This window comes from Lemur catta, chromosome 21, assembly GCF_020740605.2.
Source record: "Lemur catta isolate mLemCat1 chromosome 21, mLemCat1.pri, whole genome shotgun sequence".
Lineage (NCBI taxonomy): Eukaryota > Metazoa > Chordata > Mammalia > Primates > Lemuridae > Lemur > Lemur catta.
Window position 1 is genome coordinate 29240742 of NC_059148.1, and position 26562 is coordinate 29267303.

General features: G+C 44.7%; 1 protein-coding gene across 1 annotated transcript in view; it reads left to right on the forward strand.

Moving 5' to 3' along the window:
- Positions 1–26562, forward strand: part of TMEM132B (transmembrane protein 132B) — a 163099-nt gene that overhangs the window by 113978 nt on the left and 22559 nt on the right. The window contains exon 6 of the mRNA XM_045534725.1: positions 17321–17464. Coding sequence (XP_045390681.1) covers positions 17321–17464 — 144 coding nt within the window. The remainder of the gene's footprint in view (positions 1–17320; positions 17465–26562) is intronic.

Below are 26562 nucleotides of genomic sequence, written 5' to 3' on the forward strand. Positions count from 1 at the left end.
GACGATTTTTCCATGGACTGTGGGTGGGGGGTGGTGGTGAGCTCAGGTGGTGATGCCTGGCCTGGTTCCCCACAGGCTATGGCCCTCAGGGTTGGGGACTGCTGCTTATAAGGACAGCAGTCAATGCTTTTAGGGCCCATTCTAATCCAGTACGACCTCATTTAAACTAATTACACATGCAAAAACTCTATTTCCAAATAAGGCCACATTCTGAGGTTCTGGGTGGACATGAATTTTGGGGGGACACTAGGCCACTGTAGATACAGGAAGCAGAGGGTCTATACATATGCCACATACCTGCCGACCTAGATCGGGGGGACCTGGGTCACTACACCTTCCACATGTGCAGTGAGAACTGAGGGTCCGGATAATGACTCTAATGGGCTACGACATCTTCGTGGTTAACTCAGCTACACGACAGTCACATTCAGTAGTGTCAACTAGACTCTGCTTATCCGGACAAGAAAGAGCTTTTACCGTCTTTGAAAGACCTTTTTGCGGAACCCTGACTTCCTGAGCCTGTCCAGAAGGGTTGTGCTCCCCACGACTCCCCCAACCCCCGGAGTTTGTCGGCATAATTACTGTTGGGGACCACACACACATTTGGCCGCTGGCGTCCAGGAGAAGCCCAAGGCAGTTCCCCCGTATGCCAGAACGAGCAAGGTGCTCTTGCAAACAGCCGCAACCTCGGTCATAGACATACGGTTTCACTGGATAGACCCACCCGCTCACAGCTGAAAGGAGCAATTTTAAATTGCCAAGGAGAATGTGTGTCCAGTGGACACGCTTCACCAATGGCTACAAATAACCATCCTTGTTGGGGGGGATGGAAGCCGCGTGCTTTGCACACGCCACGGCACTCACCTGCGGCAGAGAGCGCCACACCCGCGGCATTGCCAGCACCGCGAACCAACTGTCCACAGCTGGGTGTTGTCCAGCACCGGCTGCCGATGAAGCTACTTAGTAATCCCATCACTGCGGTGCCCCGTGGCTGGATCTAGGTGGTATGCCATTTCCTAACTTACATTAAAAAAGAAACATAAAAGGATTACTCTTGGAGAGTGAACTGGGGTCAGCTAAGTGGAAAAGAGGGGAAAAAGCCCATTAAGATGTTTGGTTCAGCTGACCTGCATCTATTTGGGAAAACCTTTGCTGATGTATAATTTCTGAAGGTGAAAGGGAAAAACAGACCCAGCTGAGCGAGTTCAGGAAAGGAACTGGTGGTTGCCAGTCAGAGGGACAAAGTGGTGGAATTCCGGGTGCTTCAATGGCAGGGACGCAACCTGACAAATTTTTAAAGACTCTGTCAATACCATTAATATTTATGATCCAGCTCCCCGAAACGGCTGTGGCGCGGCACGTCCGTCAGGGACTTCTGCTCTGAATTATCCTGATTTGTTGGGCGAGGCCTGAATGGCAAAACTGGGAGTGATTGTGAGAAGGATTTCACGTTGCTGTTTTACATCCCCTTAAAGGCGGTGGAATAATCAGGAAGCTGTGTTCTCAGACAGTAATTTTCTTTAAAAAGAAAACCTCGCTGTTGACAGGTGAACTAGATTATTTACCACAATTGGGAGTTGTGGGGATGCAAATTGCCTGGGAGCACTTTGACTTCAAGTCGCCCCCTCCGAGCCTGTTTCCAGGTGGCAAACTAGAGTCCTTGCCAGCGAGTCACTTTGCCATGCTCTGTGCTGGCCAAAAAGGGGTAGCCCCTTCTCCACAGCTGTGGGACTGTGGAAATGTGTGTGCTTCAGAAAAGTTAAGCTGCCTCAGTTAAAACCTGACCTTGCTCAGAGCTGCATGACCTTCAACACGGTCTACCTGAGTCGTCCTACCTGCAAAAAGGGCAGTGCAGGTCCTACCGGAATGACCCTATTGAGTTAGCGTGAGGATAACATGAAGCAGTACATGCACAGTGCTCGTCACATAACAAGAGTATCATAAATGTTAATGGTTTGCTTTTTAATTTTTGCCTAAAGGGGAAATAAGAAGAGTGAAGTCCAACATATTTAATAATGGGTAGCATGGCCACCGACCAATCGGAATAGATGCAGCTTGTAAATAATTATTAGAGCCTGCCTCTTCCTAGGGCACACCGGCTGTGTGTCAGCCTCCCCTGAGAAAAACAGCAAGGAAATGTTCCTAAACACTTTTTTTTGGCATAGCTTATGGCAGAGCCCAGCAAACCTTTTTATACATGACTTTAATTTTGCAAATGGTCAAGATGGCGTTTTTGATGGGCATTAACTGCTTTTCCCAGGGAAGGGAATCATGGGTGACAGTCCCCGGTGCGCCCACCAGATGGCGCTAACAGACCAGGTTGTGGCCACACCTGCCCTGCGTTCCCCTCCCGCCAGGAGGCTCCCTGAGCACCTGCCCCTCGCCCCTTCCTCCCTTCCTCTCTCCAATTAACTCCCTGATTACCCACGACCTTTGACTTCCAGGGAGTATGGTTTCCCCAGGTGTGAGTCATGAAGGCTCCTCCTGCAGCCCCACCCCGTGCTTAGCACAACACCTGACACCTGGCACCCGACAGCCTGGAAAGGGGTCCACGCCCTCAGCCAAAATCCTAAAAGGCTTTATTGGTTTTATTTAGAATGTTGCATGCTCATTATAAAATTTTTAAACAACATAGAGAAAAGTCAAAATCCCAGCAACCCCTATATGACCATCCATTTGTTTTTGGTAAGAAATCCCCATCCTCAGTCCCAGCCCCAGTCAAACATTATCTTTCAGATACTAAAGATTTCGCCTTTTCTGGAACTTTATATAAATGAAGTCATATGTAATTTTTGGTTTTTTGATTTATGTTTGAGAAGTAATCTGGAAGTCTGGCTGCTGTGTGGAAAGTGGACTGAGGGTTACAAGATTGGAGGTTATTGCCAAGGTCCAGGCAAGGTGTGGGAGTGGCTTACGCTAGGAAGGAGGTGGTGGGGTTGTTGGGAAGTGGAAGTACAAGTGCTTCCTAGGGTCACACCCCTAATCCTCACCCTCACCCTCTTGATGGGGAGCCCCCAAGCTAGCTTCTTGTGTTGCCCTGTGAGAAAATAACTCGAGGATTCTGTATTGCATCATGAATTAGAAATAAAGTATTGATAATCAGCTATATTTATTGTCTTCAGAGATTCCCTTTAAAGTTGCCTTTAGCAATAGGAAATGGTTGGCCCCAAGGAAGTTCCCAAGAATAAATTATTTTATATCAGCTACATTTGGAAATGTCACTTCATAGGACAGACTTTGTCAGTGGTTGTGATGCAGTGTTTGCCACGGTGGAGATAAACCATGCTTGTTCTGATAGCAAGCAGTGTGTTGAAACAGCTGCCAAGCATTTATCAGGCTCCTCTTCAGCACTAATGAAGGCTAATGATTCTCAGGGAGTCTGAGGCCCTGGCTCTGTTGAACCCACCCACACCCCGAGGTCTCGGGAAACCAGCTTCCCTTTCAGATGCTGCTGCGTGAGTTAAGGGGCTCTTTGGGAAGTTGCTCATTCATGGCTTGATAAGTGGGAGGTAATTGTGCTTGCTCCTGTTCTACTGAAGAGGGAAGGTAGAAAACATGCAAGTAGTTCCCTCCTTGAAAATGAATTTCAGCTCTCTGCTCTCTGGGAACACAGCACAAAGCTTTCTGTAATCTTTCAGGCGTACCCCGTCACTCTGTTGTCTGGATTGAAAGGAGCTATGGGAGACACACATAGCACTGGCCGGGGACACAAATTTTATTTTTTGGCTTACTCCTAGTGTGTCATATGATGTTAACCACATTACTTAACTTCTCTATTTTCATTTCCTCCCATTCTGCTAAAATTAAAATGGTAACCATTTAACAAACCTCTTCAAATATGTTAGCTGTTCTTTGATCATAGATTTTGAACACCTAGGAGAAGGAGAGAAAATTAACACCATAAATAGTGTTGTAGAGTATGATGGGAAATTCTGAGTGTAGATCCTTTAAACTTTCTAGAACAAGCACCGTGCCAGTTGTTGGTTTATCGTTGATCAGCTTCAACTCCACCCTTCTCTCCCTGCTTTGTGGTCTCGGAGCTGGGCCCTGTGAACATTTCTCCTTCGTCAGCCGGTGCAATACTGGGCTTCTCCAGCAGAGGCTGCTGGAGGGACGGTGCAAGGTGTAGCAGGGGAAGGGGCTTCCCTGCTGATTTCAGAGAGAGAGAGAGAGAGAGAGTGTGTATGTGTGTGTGTGTGTCTGTCTGTGGCATAGCTCCTAGCAGCTTGCAAAGACCCTGTGGTGCTCACTGTCCAGTGGGTGACTCTGCTCACAGCTGGGCACCAGCGCTGGCCCAGGACACCCGGGTACACTTCTCCACCACCCAGGGTGCTGCTGCTGCACCCAGTCCTGAGCTCCGACTCTCAGCCCGGGGGAAGGAGCTCTCCCTTAGCCTAGAGGTGGTACCTGCTTCTTCCATTTGCTATACCTGTATTCTTCAAAGTTCTTTTTAAAAAATCTCATTTAGTAGTTACTGATCTTTTATTAGCTAATAATTAGTGATTCTTATCTTAAAGATTTCCTGATGAAATTACTGGTGTGGTTTCTGTCCCCTGACTGGACTCAGATACATCACCATATACAGTTAAGTATTAACATACGTGTTAACATGGCCCTAAAGTGATAGTAATTTTCTCATCACCAATTATTTTTACCCTTCCTTCTGTTTAAACAAGCTTCCCCAGGACACTTTCAGGCTACATTTTAGGGAGTGAAAGAATAATTTTCTTTAGGCTGATTAGAGTACTAAATGTGTCTCAGAGCAATAACGCACCACTTCTTTTTGAAACTTTGGATAAATTAGGCTGGTGTTTCTTTAGTGGGTTTCAGACTCACTAGAGGAGCTGATTCAAAGTGCATATTCTTACATGTTGAGTTACTCTGATTTGACTGATCATTAAGTGGCCTTTCCGTATACATTTTCCACACTGAATTCTTACAGCAACCCTGTTAGGTGCCTTGACCTCACGTGACTGCTTGGCTCAGAGAAGTATCTTGTAGGCAGGTCAGGGGCTGTGTGTGTGCGGGAGGGGGACGGAAACCAAGCCAGGGGCTCTTGACCCCAGATCCTATTTCTTTTCCACCAAATACCACTTTTCTAGCATATTTTGAAACCTCCTTGTGTTTCTTCCGTACAAATGATGAGGAAATTGAGTCAGGCAAATAAGTTCATTTTTTTCAAAAAAAATTTTTTCTCATTGTAGAAAATCTGTTAAACATAGACATTCGTAAAGAAGTGGAAAATAAAAATAATCTTTCCTTCTACTGCCTAGAGACAAGTTTTGACAACCTATTTCTGTTTCTTTTCTCTGCATCTATCTTGCTTTTCATTGCTTTTCAACAAGATCATGGCCATATTTTATCTTTTAACCTTTTGGCTTTTTTTTTTTTTTTCATTTTGCAGTTGTCTTGGTTTGCTACTTTTGCATACTAAAGTACCCTAGAATTCAGTGGCTCAGAACAACAGTCATTTATTCTCCTCTATGCCATGGCTGGTCAGCTGGGGGCTCTGGGTGCAGGTCACCCATCCTTCTTCTGGGGCCAAGGGTCGAACCTGGGCACATTATTTTCATGGTCATGGTGGGACAGAAGGACAGAAGCAGAAACACATGCAATCTCTTCTCATTGCCTCATCGCCACAAGGGAGCAAATGATTTCTATTTCTCCTGCCCCAGCCTCCTCCCCACGAAGAAGAAATCATCTCTCGATTTCCCTGAATTCCTTTCAGTAATAGCTCCTTCCACTGTGCATTACCGGTGAGTCCTCAAGCTCATTTAAACCACCATCTGATAAAATAACCTGTATAATTTTCTTCACAGATGAATATGAGGAAAAAATAATGATTATGTTATTAGATCATGGCCCTGTATTTGTAGCTGACTCTAAGCTCCTGATGAAAATGTTGAATAGCTTTTGCTTCCCGCAGAATTGCAAATGAGGAAAAGATTCCAGCTTGTGTTCTTTCCCAGGGTTAACACAGGCTACTTGGTCCCTGAAGGCTCACTGGTCACTGTGAACAACTGAATATTTTTTTTTTCCCAGCAGAGACGGAGAGAGGGTGACCTGTGGTCTGAGGTTTGGGGAGAGCAGAGGAGGGGCTGCCTCAGCCTTGCTCTGCCGTCCAGCGGCTTCCCAGTGGCAGCATGATTTGGAGCTGTAATCTGGACAAAGCAGTGTTTGCAGTTCCCCAGAGAGTCATCCTATGATGCAATCCCTTTGAAGGAAAAACAAAACTCACTGATGTAAAAGCCACCCCATCACACTCCTGGACCCTACCCATGCCCTCACTCCACCGGAGGGGGCTCCCTCCCTTTTCTCAGCTCACTTGTCCCAGAATGTCACTATTTTATTTCCATTCCAGGTATGCCATGTGTCTGTTTTTGAGGCAATAGTTTAACTTCATGATGTGGATTAACTTCTATATCCGTGGCTTCATTGCTTAATTTCACATTATTTGATATCCATTTTTGTGATCTTGGAATCTGAAATATATTAGTAGTTGAAGCCACTCCAATTGCATGGGGAGTGATGGGCATGTCCCTGCACAAGAGGTCAGGAGAGGGGCACAGGGTGATCCAGGCTGGCTGCAGCAGGTCAGGTTCTGCTTTCACCAAGTGCTCTTCCAGCCTAAGCATGTCTGAACACACTCAAGACTGCCAAGTAAGGTTGTGCAGGTAGTGCACTGCCCAGGGGCATGTCTAAGGTAATGTCATTTACATCCTAGACATTGTAGATTTGGGCATTTAGTAGTACAGTTGTATAGCAGATGGCAAGAAAGTGCCTTGTTCTACCCAAGTTGATATATTATGACAAATTTGTGAGGAATGGAAGAGGCACTGTTTTCTAATTTGCATAGATTCTTTACAGACTAAGCATAGCCTTTTTACACCGAATACCCTTTGGGGAATGTGCTATTTCCTGCTGTAGCCCCGAGCAGTAATTCCTTCAGCAACATTTAACAAACGTTGAATGAGTGTCCCATTAGACGCCAGTCCCAGGGCTGGGCCTGTGGGATGCCAGGGGGCAGAAGGGACAAGGAGCCTCTTCCCTACATGTGACAGGGAAGGCCGAGTGAAGCAACCAAGCACACTCCTGATTATGTGACCACAACTGCGGCAAGTGCTCCACCGGCCAATCTGGGTGTCATGAGAGCCTGTACAGGGGTCTGAGCAGGGCTGCAGGGCTCACACCCCAGGGCGGCTCTGAAGGTCAATGAGGACAGTGGCCCCAGGTAAGGTCACACAGTTCAGGTGGGGTGGAGTCTGCAGGATGAGAGCCACGAGGGCTGAGGGTTTCCCACGGCGGAGGAGTTTTTAACAACTTTTTGACATTTGCTAATCTCCCTTTTTAATAGAGAATGGCAAGTCCTTTGCCAAAGCCTTGGACAGACAACAGTATCAAGTGTAATTTAATAATATTGCTTCATTTTAATTACAGGTAGCTCTAAATTTGCATGGTAGTGTGGGGCCATAAACGTGTGTAAGCTGAAACTGTCCAGTAGTGATAATCAATGGGAAAAACTGTGACTGTTCTGTGTCCTTTAAAAAGTTTTGCCACCAGAAGCAGGAAGAGGCAAGGAAAGTTCCTTCCCTTGAGCCTTTCGAGGGCACGTGGCCCTTTTGATACCCTGATTCCAGACTTCTGGACTCTAGAACTGTGAGAATAAGTCTTTTGTCTCGAGCCACCAGATCTGTGGTCATTTGTGATGGCAGCCCTGGGACAGTAACACAGGCCCGCTCACGTGCTTGCACACTCAGGCAGAGAAAGGATTCAGTCAGATTCGAGGCAATACTGCTGTGAAGACGGAAACAGATTCGCAGCCAGCAGTTCCACTGATTTGAGTCCTGAATCACTGCTTACCAACGCTAGGGCGACACAGCAGAGTCACTTAGAGTCACAGTAATGTAGCAACCTGCCTGTTGTATATATTAATCTTAATACTTATGTATATTAAGGCAAAGACTTTGGATAATTTATCCAACAGATTGGAGGAATGGCTTCAATACTGACATCACATGTTTGCTCTTGGCAGGTTCAGTGTGAAAAATGGAATGGGATGTAATTTTCATAGATTTCTGCCTCTTGCTGCCTTCTTTCAGCCTCTCTTGAGATAGAAATCCTAAAATGCATTGAGTGGGGAAGAAAAGGTGGTTTTCTGTCAGATTTTCTCGTAAGGATGTACAGCCTTCTTTTCTTTACAGACAGATTTTTCATTAAAGTTTCTTCATTAGATGAGGTCTTCTGAGGTGAGTTTTAGTTTTTGAGGGGACTTTGAGAGGCCCAGGATTGAAGGGGTTTGGGCACCGTTTGGATCCTGCCTTTTCAGGGGTGGGACATCCTGCCTTTCCTTCCCCCGCAATTCACCTGCATTCGATACTTTCTGCGTAGACTCTGTGAGTTTCTCTAATATGTTGGTATTTTTAATTTGTTCCATCATTCTTAATGCTTCTAGGCTTGTGCTAGACGCTGGGCATTCAAACAAAATCGGTACTAACTGATCAACACTTAGGTGCACACATGGAAGTCATATTCACTGGGTGCCGGGCAGGTGGGAGGGGGTGGAGGGGCTGGGTGAATTCATAACTAATGGGTGTGGAGTACACTGTCTGCGGGATGGGCATGCTTGTAGCTCTGGCTTGGGTGATGCAAAGGCAATATATGTAACCAAAAGGTTTGTACCCACATAATATTCTGAAATTTAAAAAAATAAAATAAACAAAACTACATAAACACATCAGAGAAACAGCTATGGGAACTATGATACAATATGCTAAGAGAAGGCGTTTACAGAGCATTATTAGGGCGTATTTGAGCCTTGAAGGATGAGTTGGGGTTTTCCATGAAGAGAATCCTTTTTTGAGCACCTACTCTGGGGCTAGGCTGTGTCCCAAGTGCCTTACCTTAATTAACACTCACGACTACTTTTTGAGGCATAGGTATAGTTCCTGATTACGTTTGACAGATAAGGAAACTGAGTCAGAGTGAGTTCAAATGACTCTTCCAAGTGGCAGGGCAGGGTTTGGAGCAGGGGTCTGGCCCCCCGAGCCCAGCCCTGAGCTGTTGTACCACGTCGTTGGCTCTTCTAGGAAGAAGGAGCATTGAGGGAAAAGTTTGACACCCATGGCGGGTTAAGGAAAGTGTGAGTTTTATCTGTCCCCTAGTAACTCGTAACACTTACCGGTACTGCACTGTGAGAAAGTAAATGAAGCCTTGCGTGGTAGTGACGTCACCACCAACAACACAGTCAAGGTGTGGACATTTCTACCATCCCCCCAAAGTTCCTTCTTGGCTCTTGGGAGCCGATCCTTTGCCCACTACCAGTCCTGACAGCCACTCATCTGCTTTCTGTCACTGCGTCCCTTCCTCCCTGCCACCCCCCCCCCCCCCCCGCCAGGTCCCTTGCTCTATGTCCACTCCTCCCACCCCCTAATCCATCCATCCATCCACCCATCCATCCATCCCTCTGTTCTGGGAAAATCCCAGGATGGTTTAGAAAAACTGCCTTCCAAACTGAGATGGTCTGAGAGACCAAAGCAGGGGTCCCCAACCTACAGTGAGTTGTGTAATTATTTCATATATGTTACAATGTAATAATAATAGAAATAAAGTGCATAGTAAATGGAATGTGCTTGAATCATCCCCAAACCATCACCCCCTACTCCCCTGGGCCATGGAAAAATTGTCTTTCATGAAAACGGTCCCTGGTGCTAAAAAGGCCGGGACTGCTGGAAGAATGGCTTGGACACGTCCAGCTTCGTGAGTTAAGTGAGTTGATTAGAGGTTACTGACTCAGGGCGTTTGCGCCTGGGCAGCGGAGGACTTTTCTGGGGAGTGAAATCCACGCTGCCTGCCTGCTGTGGCACCTTACATTTATTTTTAGCAAAGGTGACGTGGAGGCTTTTCTGACTACACATGGTAAGCATGCACAGTATATCCACCAAGCAACCCTTGTCATGTTAATGATATGATTTTCCCCTGGGCAGAGATTTCAGTAGTGAAGTGAGCCAGCGGGCACTGCAGGACGGCAAAAGTGCTCGCAGTCAGGCTTAGCAGGTTTGCAGCATGTGCTTAAGGGGCCCTCGGGGACGAGCGGGTTTTCCTTGGTATTTTTGTTTATCTGAAGCCAGTGCTTTTCTTTTTTTTCTTTTTTCTTTTTACTTTTTATTTATTTTCTTATTTTAAATTTCAGACTATTCCTGGGGAGCAAACATTGTGGTTACATATATTGCCTTTGCAACGCCGTTGCTTTTCAACGAACTCTTAGGTGTCAGCTTTCCCTGGTGGGAACCTCTCTTTTTCCCCCTTACCATCCTCGGCGACCAAAGAACTGGGGACGTGCGGGCCCCAGCCAAGGCTGTCACCACTCACTGCAGTCACCAAGGCACCAGCCAGCTCACAGTAACTATACAGGAAGGTTCATTCACATTTAAATCGAGTTACTGGTGTGGGCTTGGGTTTCAGTAGTGCTGAGCATTTTCCCTGGGAGCATTTCTCTTAGTAGTGCCGTCAACTTAGGTTTAGATTTCGTTTGAACAGGTGTCATTTGCTTGCTGGTCCTATGGCAACCAGAATTTGTGTTAAATTTTAATTTGGCTTAAGCCGGATGAGAAGATTTTTTTTTCCCCCAGACAACAAAGAGACACTCTGAACAGGTCATAGTTATAATTGAGGGAGTGCTGGTGGTTAGGTAGAGGAAGGAATTAGAGAAAACACACGTCATGGTTATTCAGCGTTGGAGCTGGGGTGTGTGGATAAGCAGGAGCTGCCTGAGTTGGTGGCAGCAAAGGGACCAAGAGCACCGAGGGGCCAGGGCAGAGTTTAACCTCGCCTGCCCTCTGCACATCTCCGACTCTCTCTTACATCGTCTCGGTGACTCTGCCTTTCCGCGTCTCTGAGCTTCAGCGTTCTCTGCCTTTCTCTCTGCCTCTTCTGTCTGTCTGTCCAGCTTTGTTTAAACTTCTGTGTGTTGTCTTCTGCCTGTTTTTGTGTGTGTTTCTGTCCTCCGTGTAGGCTGTGTGCTTTCTGCCTCCGTCAGCGTCTCTGACTGTCCCTCTCACTCCCTGTGGGGACCCTCTGCTCCTGCTCTGTGGCCCCGAGCCAGGAGCTTGCTCCTCACGTGCGATGCCTGACAGACCCCAGCTCCCAGGCCAGCCGCCTCTGCAGACGGAGTCTGGGTGCCGAGTGCGAGCAGAGCATCCTGGTCTCACTCCGCCTCTGTCTCACTCTCTATCAAATAGAGAGACCGAGCCATGGGTGAATCCACTCGAGTTTCCTGTATTTTTTATCTACCACGGCAGGGTACAATTCTACTCAGGTACCAACAAAGTAAAAACAGTCACACTTGCCCCCGACGCCTCTTACCATGGCAGTTGCGTCCTTCCTCAGTGTGACCCCCACTGAGTTCTCTGGGGTTGGTTAAAAGCGTGTGCTTTGGAGTTGGGTGGATCCCAGCTCAGCAAACAACCTGGTGGGTGACCTTAGGCACCCTAAGCCTCAGTTCCCTCTTTTGTAAAATGGGTGTAATAGTAGCACCTGCCTCTGGGGGCCACTCTGCTCATGTCCATCACCTGCTTGGCCTTTGTGTTGTCACCCTGCTCTACTGGGGGTTCCCAGGCTGGCACTCCCCCAGTCACTCAGCAATATCATGATCGTTTCACCAAAGCATCTTCCTATCCCCAGGAAGCTAATAAGTTGGAATATTATTGCCCCACTTTACAGAAGAGATTATTGCTGGTTCGGGTCACCAGGGAAGTTGGTGGCAGTAGCCAGGTCTCTCGACTCTTAGTTCAGTGCCCTTGCCAGTGGCCTACCCTGCCGTCCTAGTGCTCAGGTGCAGGGTTGTCAAGGGAAGACAGAGGCGGGAATCTCAAAATTCCCATTCTGAATTATTTAAGGAAAGGGCTCATTAGTTCAGTGGGGGTCATTGCTCATATCTGGCCCAATCAATGGTGGCTGGGCCAGCAGTTCATTTTGCATTAAACAGTGACTTGTTGCCATGTTGCCATTACCATGGGGAGAGGATGGGGAGGTTTCCAGTGGACGCACCTTACATCACTGCTGAATGGCTTTACCTGCATCACCCACGTGTGGATCCTTCTATGCCCCAGGTAGTGTGGGAGGAAATGGAAAAGCAGCAGCATGGTCCCTGGCCGCATGGAGTTTACAGTCTCGTGGCTTTAACTGGTTGAGTCCCCGCTTCCTGCAGGAGCTCCGTATGTACCGAGAGCTGTAGGGCTCGCCTGCTTGTATTCAGCTGTTCCAGCAGTGGAGATAACCTTGCCTTTAAGGCCCGCTAGACAACCATCATCCCTGCCAGTGAGCCCTAGCACTGCCCACCTCATCTCTCTGAGCTACTGATTATTGAACTCACCTGGGCACTGGGTGACAGCTACTAGAACTTCCTTCCAAACAGCCTTTGCCTCTTACTGATGTTACCACCCGGGAGACATCAGGACAGCCCTTTAACAGAGCTGCGTTTTACTGGCACTCTCTGAGCGCCATCCTATTTGAAATAACTTTCTTTGTATTATTCAGGGACTCATTAAGAGCTGAATTTTGAAATTACTTACTGCCTTATGGATAATAAATTATCAGAGTCTAAAAATAGCCCCCAAGTGTGGGGGGAGCTGGGACGATTTCAGAGTTATATAATATACAACGCTGGGATTTGAAACTCATTACTTAAATTGGAGCCAACATCTCTGCTTATCTCTGAGTGAGGTTCGCATCTGCCTTGCAGCTGTAAAAATCAGAAGTCAAGGTGTGTCAGAGCCAGATGTGGTCAGAATGAGATTCCTACGGAGGGGCTGACATTTCTGTGCCAGGGACCGGAGGATGTAGGCTGCCAGGCCTCAGGGTTGTGGTCCCAAACCTCACAAGCTGGGGCAGAAGCCACACATGGTCGTGACTTGGGCTTTTGCAGCTACTTGGCAGTTTCTGCTAAAAATGAAGTTTCACATTCATAAAACATCTTTTTAAGCATTTTTAAAATTGAAGTCTGTATCAATCTATCTTTTTTCTTAAAAGCTTTCTTTTGAGTTAGGCAAAGCAATGGGCCTGCTAGGTCCATTTTACAGATGAGGAGCTGAGAGAACCAGCCCAGCAGCCGGGGTGGGGGCTCTGATGTCAAAGACCCTGCGCTCCCTTCCCGCCTCTGTTGCTTAGCAGCGATGCGATTCCGGCCAAATGACTGGACACTTTCCGCTTCGATTCCCTCATTTGTGAAGTGGGGATAAAAATGGTAATCCTTTGACAGGAATGTTTGAGGATTAAATAAGAAATTAATAAAACCAGCTAATATTTATCAAGTACTTACAGTGTACCAGGCACTATTCTTGAGTGCTTTGTTTGTTATCGGATGTAAATACATATTGTACTGTGTATTATTATGAATGTGCATTATTGTTAACAAATAATGTGTGTAAATCACTTGGCACCATGCCTGAAACTTATCTAAATGTTTAAGGAAAATTAGTTGTCATTAATTATGTTTGTTAGGCACGTACCACATCCTGAGTCTTCATGTATCTATTCACTGATGCACCCTTGTTTGTTCTTTTGGTCAGATCTATGAGTTTGAATAAATGCATTTCCCAAACACCTTCACCAACCCCCCCAAATGGTATGCTAATATCATCACCCCTGTTTACATTTATTATTAATAGTTGGGATTCTACTCTAAGGATAAATCTTCCTTTCTCCCATGTTTATAGCAGTATGGACTCAGAAGCCTACTCTACAGTTTATAACTGACTACTGTGACTATTTACTGTGATGCTAACATTGTTCCAGACTGGCAGTGGGTGCCCCCCTCACTCTGTCTCCTATGTCCTTTGGACATTTGTTTGAGCACTTTGTTACCTTCTGCCTCCACAAGACATTTTAGGCTCATGGTCTTGTACTTGATTTGCTTGGCACTTACATCAGCCATCTTCCCCCGAGGAGCTGTTTTATTGGAGAGAGGTTTTTAGAGTTAAAGTCTGGGTACTAGGTGTGCTGATTGCTAAAGGAGTGTCATTGTTTTCAAGCCCTCTCAGTACACAGAACTAGGGAACAACTGCACATACATATACACATATACAACCACCCACCTTATACATATGTAAGCACACATCCGCCTCCACCCCCGGGAGCTCATGCAGGCACTTCCCGTTTATGATTTACAGAGTTCACTCTCTGTCTCCTTTCCATTTTTAAACTCACTTTTCTAGCAGTGAGAATCCTGGCTCTCATTATCCACCACATATTGTTTGCTCCATCCTAGAATACTAATGCAATTTTCGGGATTGCTAACCCATACTGCTGTGGAAAACAAACCTAACTAGAATTCAATATATGTTTACAGTTACTTTTATCTTCAGTCCGAGAGTACACAGTCAAAATAATATGCCAGAAACCCACTTGCAACTCCTAGATTTTAACAACTTAAAACAACGGAGGTTTATTGTTGCTCCCACCACCTGTCCAACACAGAACAGCTGGAGCTTTGCTCTGCGTTGACCTCCCTCTGGGATGCTGGTCAACAGAGCAGGCTCCATCATCATGGCAGAGACAGGGAGAGCGTGGGGCCGTGTGTTCTGAGAGCTTTGGATCCAGAGTAGGCACAGCATTCCACTCACATTTCACTGGCAAAGTCAAGTCATGTGGCCACACGTACATTCAAATGCACAGTGAGACAGTCAAACAGTGTGCTCGGAAAGAGATCTGGTGGGCAGGCTTTATTTCTTGAACACAGTCCTTCCCAATCCTTTGAAAAAATTCCTATTTTACAGCTAAGGCAATTCTGCTGTTGCTCGGTACTGAGTTTTATAGACGCCTGTCAGGTCTTGTTTCTTTACAGTGTTGTTAAAGTTGTTGGTCCTCTGCCTAGTTGCCCATCAATTACTGGAAGTGGAATATTGAAAGCTCCAAGTCTTGTTGAATTTTCTGTTTCTCCCTTCAATTCTGTTTTCATTTCGTGTATCTGTTTTGGGGCTCTGTTGCTAGGTGCATCATTTTTTTTTTATAATCATTATACTTCCTTGTGGATTGAATCTTTTATGGGACATCCTTTTTTATCTCTATTTTTGTCATAAAAATTGCATTTTTATACAAAATATGTGTCCATCCACACAGATTCACAATTAATCCTTTATGCAGTTCTTTAAATGAGATAGAAGAAAAGCAGTGTTACAAACACAAATATGTTTGTATCGTCTTTCATTTATCTATGCAGTTCCATGCACTAGTGCTCTTTATTTATTCATTTGTAGTTGAGTTACTGTCTGGTGTCCTTTTATTGGAGCCTGACAAACTCCTTTTAGTATTTCTTTTAGGGTGTGTCTGCTAGTGAAGAACTCTCACTTTTTGTTCCTCTCGTTTTGTGCTAATTTCTAAATTTCCAAGCATAGCAGACTTCAGGTGTAGCTAGATTCAGGAACCTAGAAATCTTTTCCAGGAATATGTCTTTCTCCTACTCTTGTCTCTGATTTTCTTTGTTTGGGCTTCACCTGAATCAGTTCTGTGGACAAAGAGCTGGAATACCTGGATTTGGGGCATGTGCTTTTCTGTGTACTGATTGGGTGACCCGGGGTCAGTGCTACCCAAGCAACATTCACTGACAGCAGGAGTGGGGTGATACTGAAAGGAAAAAAAATGAAAGATTGTCGCTGACTGAATTTGAATATAACCACTTCCACACCGTTGCCCACCTTGGCGAGTTCTCATCTCAACTTCCACCATGATTCCTGTCCTCACTGTATGCATTAATATATATGCAAATATACATATAATCAATCTTCCTGGTGAGACTGGAAACTCAGGGACATCGATTATAGTTACATTTACTTTGGATTTATCTCTTTAAGATTCCATCCAGAGGAGAAAACAAAACAAACTTAATTTTTCACATTTCTTAGATTGGGTTGTTATTGTTTTCAAATATTCATTATAAAGTTGATGTTTTCTGTTGACAAGTAGCTATTATTGGGAGACTTAATATCAATGAAAAACAAGTTATCTGTAAAATGGGAATAATACTAGTAAATATATTAGGAGGGTTGTTGAGAAAACTGAATGAGTAATTAATTACATATAAAGTGCTTAGAACACTGCCTGTCCCGTAATAGCTAGGGTTTAGCTATTATTACTGCTGTTACTGTTAAAAACTGCCTCCATCTCTCATGCTATCATGTCTTCCCAATCAGGTTTGGGACAGGGAGTGAGACCAGTTCTGTTCTAAGGTTTGCACATAGATGGATTAATTTTTCATAAGGTTACCACACAGCAGGTGCTTTTATTACCTGCATTTTCCAGATCAGGAAACCCAGGCGCAGGGGGAGTAACTCATGGCAGATGCTGTTGATGGTCTGTAAACAGGCTTAACTGTAGTGAGGGACAGAGAGAAGGGGCTGGGGAGAGAGAGAGAGAGAGAGAGAGAGAGAGAGAGAGAGAGAGAGAAAGTGGGCAAAGGTTAGGTCACTGCATGTCAGTGAGTTTGGATTTTATCTTAGGAAGAGTAGGACACTTTAAAAGAGTTTTAATCTAGGGGAGAAATAATCTGAATTATTTTGAAACAAAAAACATGATTTTCGACTGTTGTGAAACCAGTCAGGAGGGTGTTGTAGTTGTCCAAGCGAGAGATGGTGGCTTGAGTGGGGGAGTTGGTCGTGAGGATGGCAAGAATTTGGCAGGTTGAGATAAATTATGAGCCTGTACATGGTAGCACCCGTAGAGCCCTGAGGGGATCATCGGAGGAAGAGAGAAACTAACATGTGTCAGCGTTAAAAACCATGTGGATTTGGAGGGAACTGTCTGGGAGTACTGGAAAGTGAGAGTATCGGTGGTCAGCACAGGTGTGCAGAGCTTTATGATGTTTGACTAATTCTCTTCTGTTCTTTGCGCTGTTGTCTTTCCTAATTTGAAACCAAAATGAAGTCTACATTCACTGTGTTAATAAGTCCAGAAAAATAGGCTGTCACTTTCCAAATGAACCTTAAGCCAAGATTTAGAAAATATTGAAAGGGACTCGTGGTCTGTGTGAAACTGCCTGTAGGAGGCATGTGGGGGTGGGCGAGAGGGAGGGGGGCTGGAGGAGGACCCTGCCCCTGGGCGCTGAGCAGAGGGGCCAGCTGTCAGGCTTGATTGCATCGGTCTGCGATGGAGTGCCGTCCAGCTGTGTGGGATCTTCCGTGTTGTTTGGGCTGCACGACCTTGTCCGTTCAGACAACCGTTTAAGCTGCCGCACGAGAATCAAGGCACTAGGTAGCTTGGTCGATAACCTCTCTGTCCACTGCTCACCTGATGTGAGTTTGCTGACCCGAGCCTCTTCTCTCCTGTGCAGGACACTGAGGTTCTGAACACCGCCATCCTCACCGGAAAGCCCGTTTCTGTCCCCATCAAGGTGGTGGCGGTTCAGGAGGATGGTTCCGTGGTCGATGTGTCGGAGGCTGTGGAATGCAAGTCCGCTGATGAAGATGTTGTTAAGGTAGAGTGGGCTTTGTCTGTGGATCTCCTGAGTGTTCAGGCCTCTCTGTTACCCTGTCCTTTGTCGCCAGGGTCTTGTTCTACTGAGCATCGCATGCTCCAAAGGACTGGAGGCCACAATGACCTCACCAGGGCGTGGATGACTGGCAGCAGAGGCTCACCTGGGAGCAGGTGGCTGCAGCAGGAGATGCTGCTTCCTTCTCCCTGGAAAGGGGAACCCCCGACCCTTAATCTCCAGGGGAAATAATTCGTTCTCCCCCTCCCCTTTCCCTCCCTTTCTCTTTCCTCATCAGACAGTATTTTCCTAACTTTAGCAATCCACATACTACCTTCTCCATTTCTTGCCAAATCTCTGTGCTTAGTAATATTATTTACTGAATATATTTTCTTTAAATGCCTTGCTGCTTTGGAGCAGCAGGTTAAAGTATGGCACTAGTAAATGCCTCACTTTTTCACACTTAAAAACTAATTTAGTCCCATTATAAGACAAGAAAATCCATGATCTGGATGTACCAAATTTTTTGTTAATATACATTAAAATATGACTATAAAAAAGTTTACCCGTGTGCCACCGACTGAATTTGAATATAACCAGTGGATACAGCTCACGGTTTAGGAGATGTGATCATGGAACATTTCTGCCACATTCTTCGTTCTAATTAGCTGTATTTCTGACTCTAAAGTCTGCCAGGAACCAGCCTATAATTTTTTTCATGCTTTTTGCAGGGGTCTGTTTGAACCACCAAATTTAGTGTTTTTGCCTACTTTTTCTTCACACATTGGTTGCTGTTTACTTTTGCACCGGAGACCTCAGGGAGAAAGGACTTAAACCTTCAGAATGATGAATCCTTCCTCCTTTTAAGTTGCTAAAAGAGCCCCCAAGTCTAATCTATCCAGATATTTTAGAAAAACACAATAATGCTGAGTTCTGTCCTTCCTCATATTCTACCAGCCCCTGTTTAGAGGTTAAAGAAAACTTGGTCTCAGTCTTGAGAACTTTGTGGAATAGAGGGAAGCTTTCAGGGGTTTTCCTTGGCAGAAAAGGTCGGGGAGGGGTTGATTTCTTTTTGCGGTGAACTACAGCAGGCTGTGTTTAAGCCAGAGACTGTTTGATAAAGAAAGAATGATGTATTTGTGAGGTCTAATTAAAAAAGAAATTAATGCCAGGAAACAAGTTTGGCATAGCTTGTTTCCTGGGCTTGTAATGTTAATGTTCTCTTGAGATGGAAGATGAATTAGCTTACAGCCTACGCACAGCCCTGCCCTGGGGTTCCTGATAGTTCTTGTATTCTGTGGGCAGGTTTGATTAAACAAACCAAAGGCCTTCAGTGTTCAGAGTTTAGAAAGATCTGAGTCGAGTCATACAAGGTCATCTACACAGAGAGAAATATTGATGATGCTGCCCTTGGTTGCTTTTGACAATGGATCATTTTTTACCGTTCCCACGTCATTCCAGAAAGGAGACATGGATGAGGGCATGTAGAGATGCTATCTGTATGCTTATGCCGTCATGGGCTCGAGCCAGTGACTCACTCTGCGGTTTCCTAAGCCTTTTGTTTTCTCCTGAGAGCCTGGCGTGGCGCCCCCACAGGGTGGGCTCCTCACTCTCCCACCCTGGAGAGCTCTACCCTAGAGAGGCAAGTCCAAGGTCGTGGATCCACTGGTGCCTTCTGCCTGGTTGTTTCCACTTCACAGAAGTGCTAAAAGTATCCTCTGCCCACCCCGATGGATACAGTGTTTTGGAAGATGATAGTTTTCTGCTTAACTGTTACTTATGTATCCTCATGTGACGGGACAACTAGGAAATTATTGCACAATCTTCAGAGTAGCAAAGTGGAGTCTGCCCATCACCAAGCTCAGGACTACATTAAGACGTTTTCAGGGGATTCCAGGACTGTTGCAAATCTTGGGGCTTGTGTGAATTGAGGGGATTTAATTAAATGGCTGTGATGTGTTTGTTACAGCTTCAGCGTCAATGTTTGTGATAAATGGTGCTGCAGCTCCAGCATGAATGGAGCTGCCCTCAGCACCACCCTGGGGGCATCCTCAACTGTGTGGCACATTTGCTTGCACCCTCTGGAGAGCCCTCCCTAGTCTGCGGAGCTGTCACTCAGTCATCCTTCTCGGTATACAAATACTGAGTGATTCCAGGGAGAATTTTGCAGGATTCATGGAAGATCTTTGTACATTGGAAATTCTGTGCATTGGAACTGTGATTTAGACAAGGGAAAAATGCATGAATTTAGGAAGATGTCAATTGTGGTAATCTACAAACAAATTAGCTTCTTTGAACTTGTATGACTTTTGGGGACAGAACCTGAGGCCGTAAAATGATTTTGAAAAGCTAGACTTTGGCCTAATCTGGTGAGATTAGAAGGGATCAATGTGAATTTTCAAGTTTGACAGCTACAGGAGTCCCCCCTTATCCACTGTTTCACTTTCTATAGTTGTAGTTACTCCCAGTCAAACATGGTCTGAAAAGATTAAATGGAAAATTCCAGAAATAAACAATTCATGCTTTAAATTGCATGCTATCCTGAATAGGATGATAGAATCTTGAGCTGTCCTGTTCCGTCTGGCCTGGGACATGAATTCTCCCTTTGCCCAGAGTATCCACGCTGTAGACACTCCCTGCCCATTGGTCACTTAGTGGCCGTCTTGATTATCAGATTGACTGTTGCGTATTGCAGTGCTTGTGTTCGAGTTGCCCTTATTTGACTTAATAATGGCCCCAAAGCGCAAAAGTAGAGATGCTGCCAACTCAGATATGCCAAAGAGAAGCCATAAAGGGCTTCCTTTAAGTGAAAAGGTGGAATTTCTCAACCTAATAAGGAAAGAAAAGAAAAATAATATGCTGAGGTTGCTAAGATCTGTGGATCTTAAGGAAAAGAAGTCTTTTCATTAAAAAGACACCTGTACTCCCGAATGTTTATTGCAGCACAATTCACAATTGCAAAGATGTGGAATCGACCCAAGTGCCCAACAATTCATGAGTGGATTAATAAAATGTGATATATGCACACCATGAAGTACTACTCAGCCACAAAAAAGGATGAGTTAATGCCTTTTGCAACAATTTGGATAGGACTGGAGATCATTCTCCTAAGTGAAGTATCTCAAGAATGGAAAAACAAACACCACTTGTATTCACTGTTAAATTGGAACTAACGGATGAGCACACATGTGCACAGAGGGAAGTAAAACTCAGTGGAAATCAAGTAGGGGGCAGGGGGGAAGAGGAGGGGGCAAAAACCTACCTGATGGGTATAATGAACACTATTTGTGTGATGGGTACACCTATAGCCGAGACTGAGCATTACAAAAGTGATCATGTGACCAAAAACATTTGTACCCCTTAATATTTTGAAATTAAAAAAAAATAATAATTTGTTGCCCTCATGTACAAATTGGCAAATTCAAATAGAAATCTGGATTTCCAACTTTTTACATCATAGGAAAAAACCACAAGATTGGGTGGCCCTGGGCCCACATTGCTTCCTGCGAACCTTGCCTGGAGTTGCATAGAGACTGCCCCTTTGCCACCATCTCTGCCATCCCTATTGTCTGCGTCACAGAGGCCAAAGGACATTTGCCATTTCTTGGCACACTTGTGCTGCTATTTTCTGATAGCAGGTTTCAGAGGAAAGTGAGATATTTCTTGCATTCTGTTCTCTTAAAAAAATAAAAAAGCAACAAAAGATAGACTTCACTCTGTCACTCTGATGGAGAATCCTGTATCTTCCTAGGTCATGAGGGGAACAATGGAAAATTGGATTGTGTTCTGCCAAAAAGTGTCCAGGGGGCTGAGGGCTCTTGAAATCAAATCACAGGAGAAGCGATTGAAGGAAAGTGTGGGTGTTAAGCCCGGTGATGAGAAGAAAAGGCCCAGGGGTGAGGTGAAGAGGAGGACATGACAGATCTTTGTAAGTCTTTCAAGAGCCATTGTGTGGAAGATGGAGTAGGCTTGTGCTTTTTATATCCTAAGAGCGGAAGTTAAAAGGGACTCCGTTAAGTGCAATATAAAGAAAAAGACCACAGAGGTTCTGAGTTCTTTGTGTGAACTTTCTGATAGATGATGTTGGTTCGGATCCTGACTCCACCTTCCTCACTGTCTGACCCGGGGCAAATTACTAACATCTCTGGGCCCAGTTTCCTTATCTATCAAATAGGCAGGGGGGTGATGTGGATAAGGGTACAATGGAAAAGCACCTTCTCTAGAGATTTGTTCTAAAGTCATTGTAGAAGGCAGGATTAGTAATAATCAAAATAATCCTTGAAAATTAGAGAACACCTGGGTTCTTATAAGTTCAAAAGATTTTTTTAAAAAAATATTTTCCTTGCATTTAGCAGTGAGCAAGTTTTCTAGAGCAGCAAAGGGCAAGGTTTAGTATTCAAGGGAATGTTGAGAGAAGTGTAGATAAATTAGAGTTGGGATTTGAAGATGAATTTCCCTCTCATTCTCCCTTATTCTCTTTTTTGTCTGCTGGGTGACATCTTGTCAGATGGCAATCTGAAGTTATTCTGAGTACTTGTCATGGAATTGTTGTTTGTTAAATCTGTGTGTGATAAAAATCTCAGTGTGGAGTTTGAGGGATGATTAAATAAGAATATATATCTAAAGGAAGACACATAGTAATGTGACATGTAATATATCAATGAATATTGTATCTCTGTATACACCTGCTTATTTATATCCATATTCATTTTCATATCCATAAATTTTAACCTCTACTTGATTGTAAGGTCCATGGTATCTATGACTGTTTTACTAGATGTTCTGTTCCCAGTCCTAAGCATGGTATCTGGAACCCAGTTAATATTTGTTGACGATATGAATGAATGAATGCTAGAGCTTCCCAGAGATGGAACACGATCCTAAGATGCTATGCAGGAGTGGTGGTTTGTCTATTGGAGCATCTCCAGTGAATTTTCTGTTACTGAAAATCTTCAAGGAAAGGTGGAAGGTCCTCGTAGTCCAAGGGACTTGGCATTGGGTAGAGACTTGGGCCTGATCTCATGATCCAAATCTTATGTTCTCATCGGGATGTTTTATTCCACAAATACTTGTTACTCATCTACTCATGGAGGGCAGTGTATAAAGAGCTTTGAGAGCTACAAGGGTGGAATGTGTATGAATTCTGTCCTTAGGAGCTTACTACAGCTAATGAGTATTAACAGGTAGCATTTATTGAACATTTGTTAAGTGCCAGGTACTATTATAATAACATTACAAGTATTGACCCATTTAATCTTCACAACTAGCCTTTAAGGTGGGCTGTGCTATTATACTGTTTGTAGTCTGTGTGTGAGGAAATGGCTCATAGGAGGGTGAAGTTACTCACTCGAACTCTAGTGGGTGCCGTGGTCAGAGCTCCCACCCAGGGAGGCTGGCTCCAGAATCTATGATATCAACTGCTGTGCACGTAGAATTGCCATTCTCTAAGGTTGTGTAGGGCATTGTATTTGGGGGTGGGGCAGGGGAGGGTGGGGCACCGGTGCTCTTATGTAGCAAAATATCATTCCTATGGCTTTCCCATCAGGGAATCAATTGATAATGAGCTTTTCCTGAATTTTCCAAAGATGTCTGTTTTCATCCACATCACCCAGAAGGCATGAGCAGTCTCTCGTGGCTGCTATAACGAATCACCATAAACTTAGTGGCTCACAGTAACACGCATTGATCTTATGGTTCCGAAGGTCGGAAGTCTAAATAGATCAGTAGGGCTGTGTTCTTTCGGGAGGCTTTAGGGGAGCATCTGTTTCTCTGCCTTTTCCAGCTTACAGAGGTCACGTGTATTTCTTGGCTGTGGACCCTCCCTCCGTTTTCAAAGCCAGCAGCGTAGCATCTTAGAATCTCAACCACTCTCTCCCTGTCCCCCTGCACAGGTTCCATCTCATCTCCTTCTGTGACTCTGACCCCCCTGCCTCCCTCGTAAAAAGACCCTTGTGATTACACTGGGGCCCCCGGGTAACCCATCTCACGATCCTTGATTTCACTGCACCTGCGATGTCCCTTTGCCACATGGGTTAGTTTCCGAGAATTGCTGTGATAAGTTAACACAAACCTGATACCTTAAAGCAATAGAAATTTACTCCTTCACAGTTCTGGAGGCCAGAAGTATGAAATAAAGGTCTCACCTGGGCCCTGCTACCCTAGAGGATCTAGGGGAGGAGCCTTCCTGGCATCTTGCAGCTGCTGGTGGCTCCAGGTGCTCCTTGGCTTGTGGCAGATTTATTCTCTGCCTCCGTTGTTGCATAGTTGTACCCCTGTGTCTCCGCAGGGCCTTCTTTTCTTACAAGGGTACTTGTCATTGGATTTAGGGGCCACCCTAATTCAGACGATTTCTTCTTGAGATCCTTAAATTACAATTGCAAAGACCCTTTTCCTAAATAAGATGACATTCACAGGTGCTGGGGGTTAGGACTTGAACATATCTTTTTGGGCCCACAATTCAACCCACTATACTGTGTAAGGTAAGATATTCTTGGGTTCTGGGGATTAGGGCACGGGCATCTTTTGGAGGTGGTGTCTCTAGGCTGCCTAGGACAGTGTGCCTTCTTTTCTCCGCTAAATCTCTCTGAAGGTCTTTGGAGGTACAAAGAAAATGCAGTTTCCATATTGTAATTATGATTTAATCTTTGAGTGTCTAGCTTTTTGAAAAAAATGACGGCTTCATGTTTTTATGCATTTGTATTGTTTATCAATGAAATGTGGTTTTCAGAGCCACGGAAGCCAGTCGTGCATCATCAGCAGGGGATGAACTCTTTCACGCTTGCAGGAAAATAAATAAAAACTCCCGCGGATCTTGAAGATGGTGCCTTCCAACTTATGGCTGCAATAATTAAGTTTCCAGCCTTCTGGTGTCAGCTGGACTTGCCATAATGAGATGCTAAAGGGCTAATAAAAAGGCATTAACATTTCAAAGCCTTCCCCTTCCCAGGGAATCATCTTGTTTCCAAACTTGGTCTGCCAGGCATCAAGTAAGGCAGCGGATGTCAGAAAAAATATCAAGTTCTCTGCTGCTTGCTGAGAAATGTGTGGGGAGCTGGTCACTAGCTAAAGCCAGATATAAAACATGAGCATCTTCAAGAGAACAGCTGCATTTCCTGGGTTAATGCGCAGCACTTACTTACAAACGACTATGTTGTCAAAGTTTCCTTAAGAGGTTGGACTTACCGAGAAGTAAGCTGGAAAGTGGATGTGTTCTGACTGTGGTCCTTAGAGGGACGCACTTGGGCTGGTGCCATTGAGCAAGATACGTCACTATTCCGTAGCGGGGCCTGGCCAAATGCAGAAGGTGGTGGGATCTGGCAGGACCAAATTTAAATCCTGCATTGGTGGGTATTGTTTTTGTTGTTGTTTTTGCAAGTAATAGAAACCCAAATCCAACTGCCTCAGACCAATCCTAATTTTACTTGGAAGAATATATAGAAAAATGCAAACAACAACAACAACAACAACAAAACTAAAGCTTTTTCTTTCTCCTTTAGAAATGCTTGATAAAAATTCCTATAAAAACCACTGTCATTCTATTTCTGTGCTTAGATTTCCTTCCCTTCGCCATCACCAGGAGCCAGGCGGCTAAGAATAAGCTGTCATGCAGTTTGGATGTTATTGCCTAATTTTGTCCTTTTTTATGCTGGTAATTTGGACTTTTATTGTTCCGTTCTAATTGGAGACGTGTCATATATTTTCTGTTGGCCAGGGATAGATATTGCTGCATTCTCAACCTTTTGTTCCTGTCAGCCTCATTATGATTCTGATATTAATTAGATCATTTGTTCATTTCTGTCTTTGGCATCTCTAATTAAGAATTAACATGCTGGAATTGTTCTGCATAATTCAGGGGAGTCTTGGAATGAGGCAGCACAAACCTGCAAGCGTCCCAGCTTCACTTGTCAGGTAAACATTGCCGTGTGCCTCCTCCCTTCTTCTCCTGGAAACCTTTCCCTGCTCTTCTTCACCTGCCGAGGTCCAAAGTCAGGTGTTACTGGAGAAGTAGGCCTGTGAGAGTGTCTGGGATATCAGGCCTGGTCCAATACAGTCTCTAGTGCCTTGTGTCTCCGGGAGACACACTTATTTTGTGCTCAGTAGGAGGGAAGGGGATCCTCATTGATGTTCCGGTACTTGGTTAACAATGTAAACTCCTGCCATGCAGCTTTGAGGGTGGGCAGAATCTATCAGCTTCATATGCAAGTTCACTGGGTTTCCTAAAGAAACTCAAGTGAGTTAAACAAACTTTAGAGGTCAACTGGATCCTATTTACTATAAGATCTGGACACAGGTGTGAATGGATGTAGGTACAAAGGCAGTGGGTAGAGGCTGCTGTCACCTTGTAGTGTTTGTCTTCCAAACAGCTTTATAGAGGTGTAATTGACATATAGTGAACTGTACATATTTAAATTGTGCCATTTGATGAGTTTTGATGGTTTGATGGTTTGGTGTGAAATCATCACTAAAATCAAGATAGTGGATATATCCTTAACCTCTTAACTTTCATCGTGCCCCTTTATAATCTCTTCTCTTTTGTCCCGCTCCACTCATTCCCAGGCAACTATTCATCTGCTCTTTGAAGATGAGTTTTCATTTTCTAGAGTCTTATATGAATGGCACCATAAACAATGTGTGCTCATGCATGCGCTCTCTCTCTCTCTCTCTCTCTCTCTCTCTCTCTCTCGCTCTCTCTCTTTCTCTATCTCTCACTTGGTCAGGCTTCTTCAACCCAGCATGATTAGAGATTCACCCATGATATGTGCATCCATAGTTCATTGCTTTTTATCCCTGAGTAGTATTCCATGGTATGCATACACCACAGCTTATCAATCTGTTGATGGACATTTGGGTTGTTTCTAATTTTTGGCTGTCACAACTAAATGCTACTATAAACATTCATGCAAGCCTCTGTCTGGAAGTTGTAACATATGGTAAGTTTATGTTTACTTTTTAAGAAACTGCCAAACTGTTTTCTAAAGTGGTTGCATCATTTTACATTCCCACCATCGGGATTTGAGAGTTCCATTACCTCTACATCTTGGCCAACACTTGGTAGGGTTAGTCCTCTCAATGTTAGTCTTTCTGTTAAGTTCGTAGAGGTATGC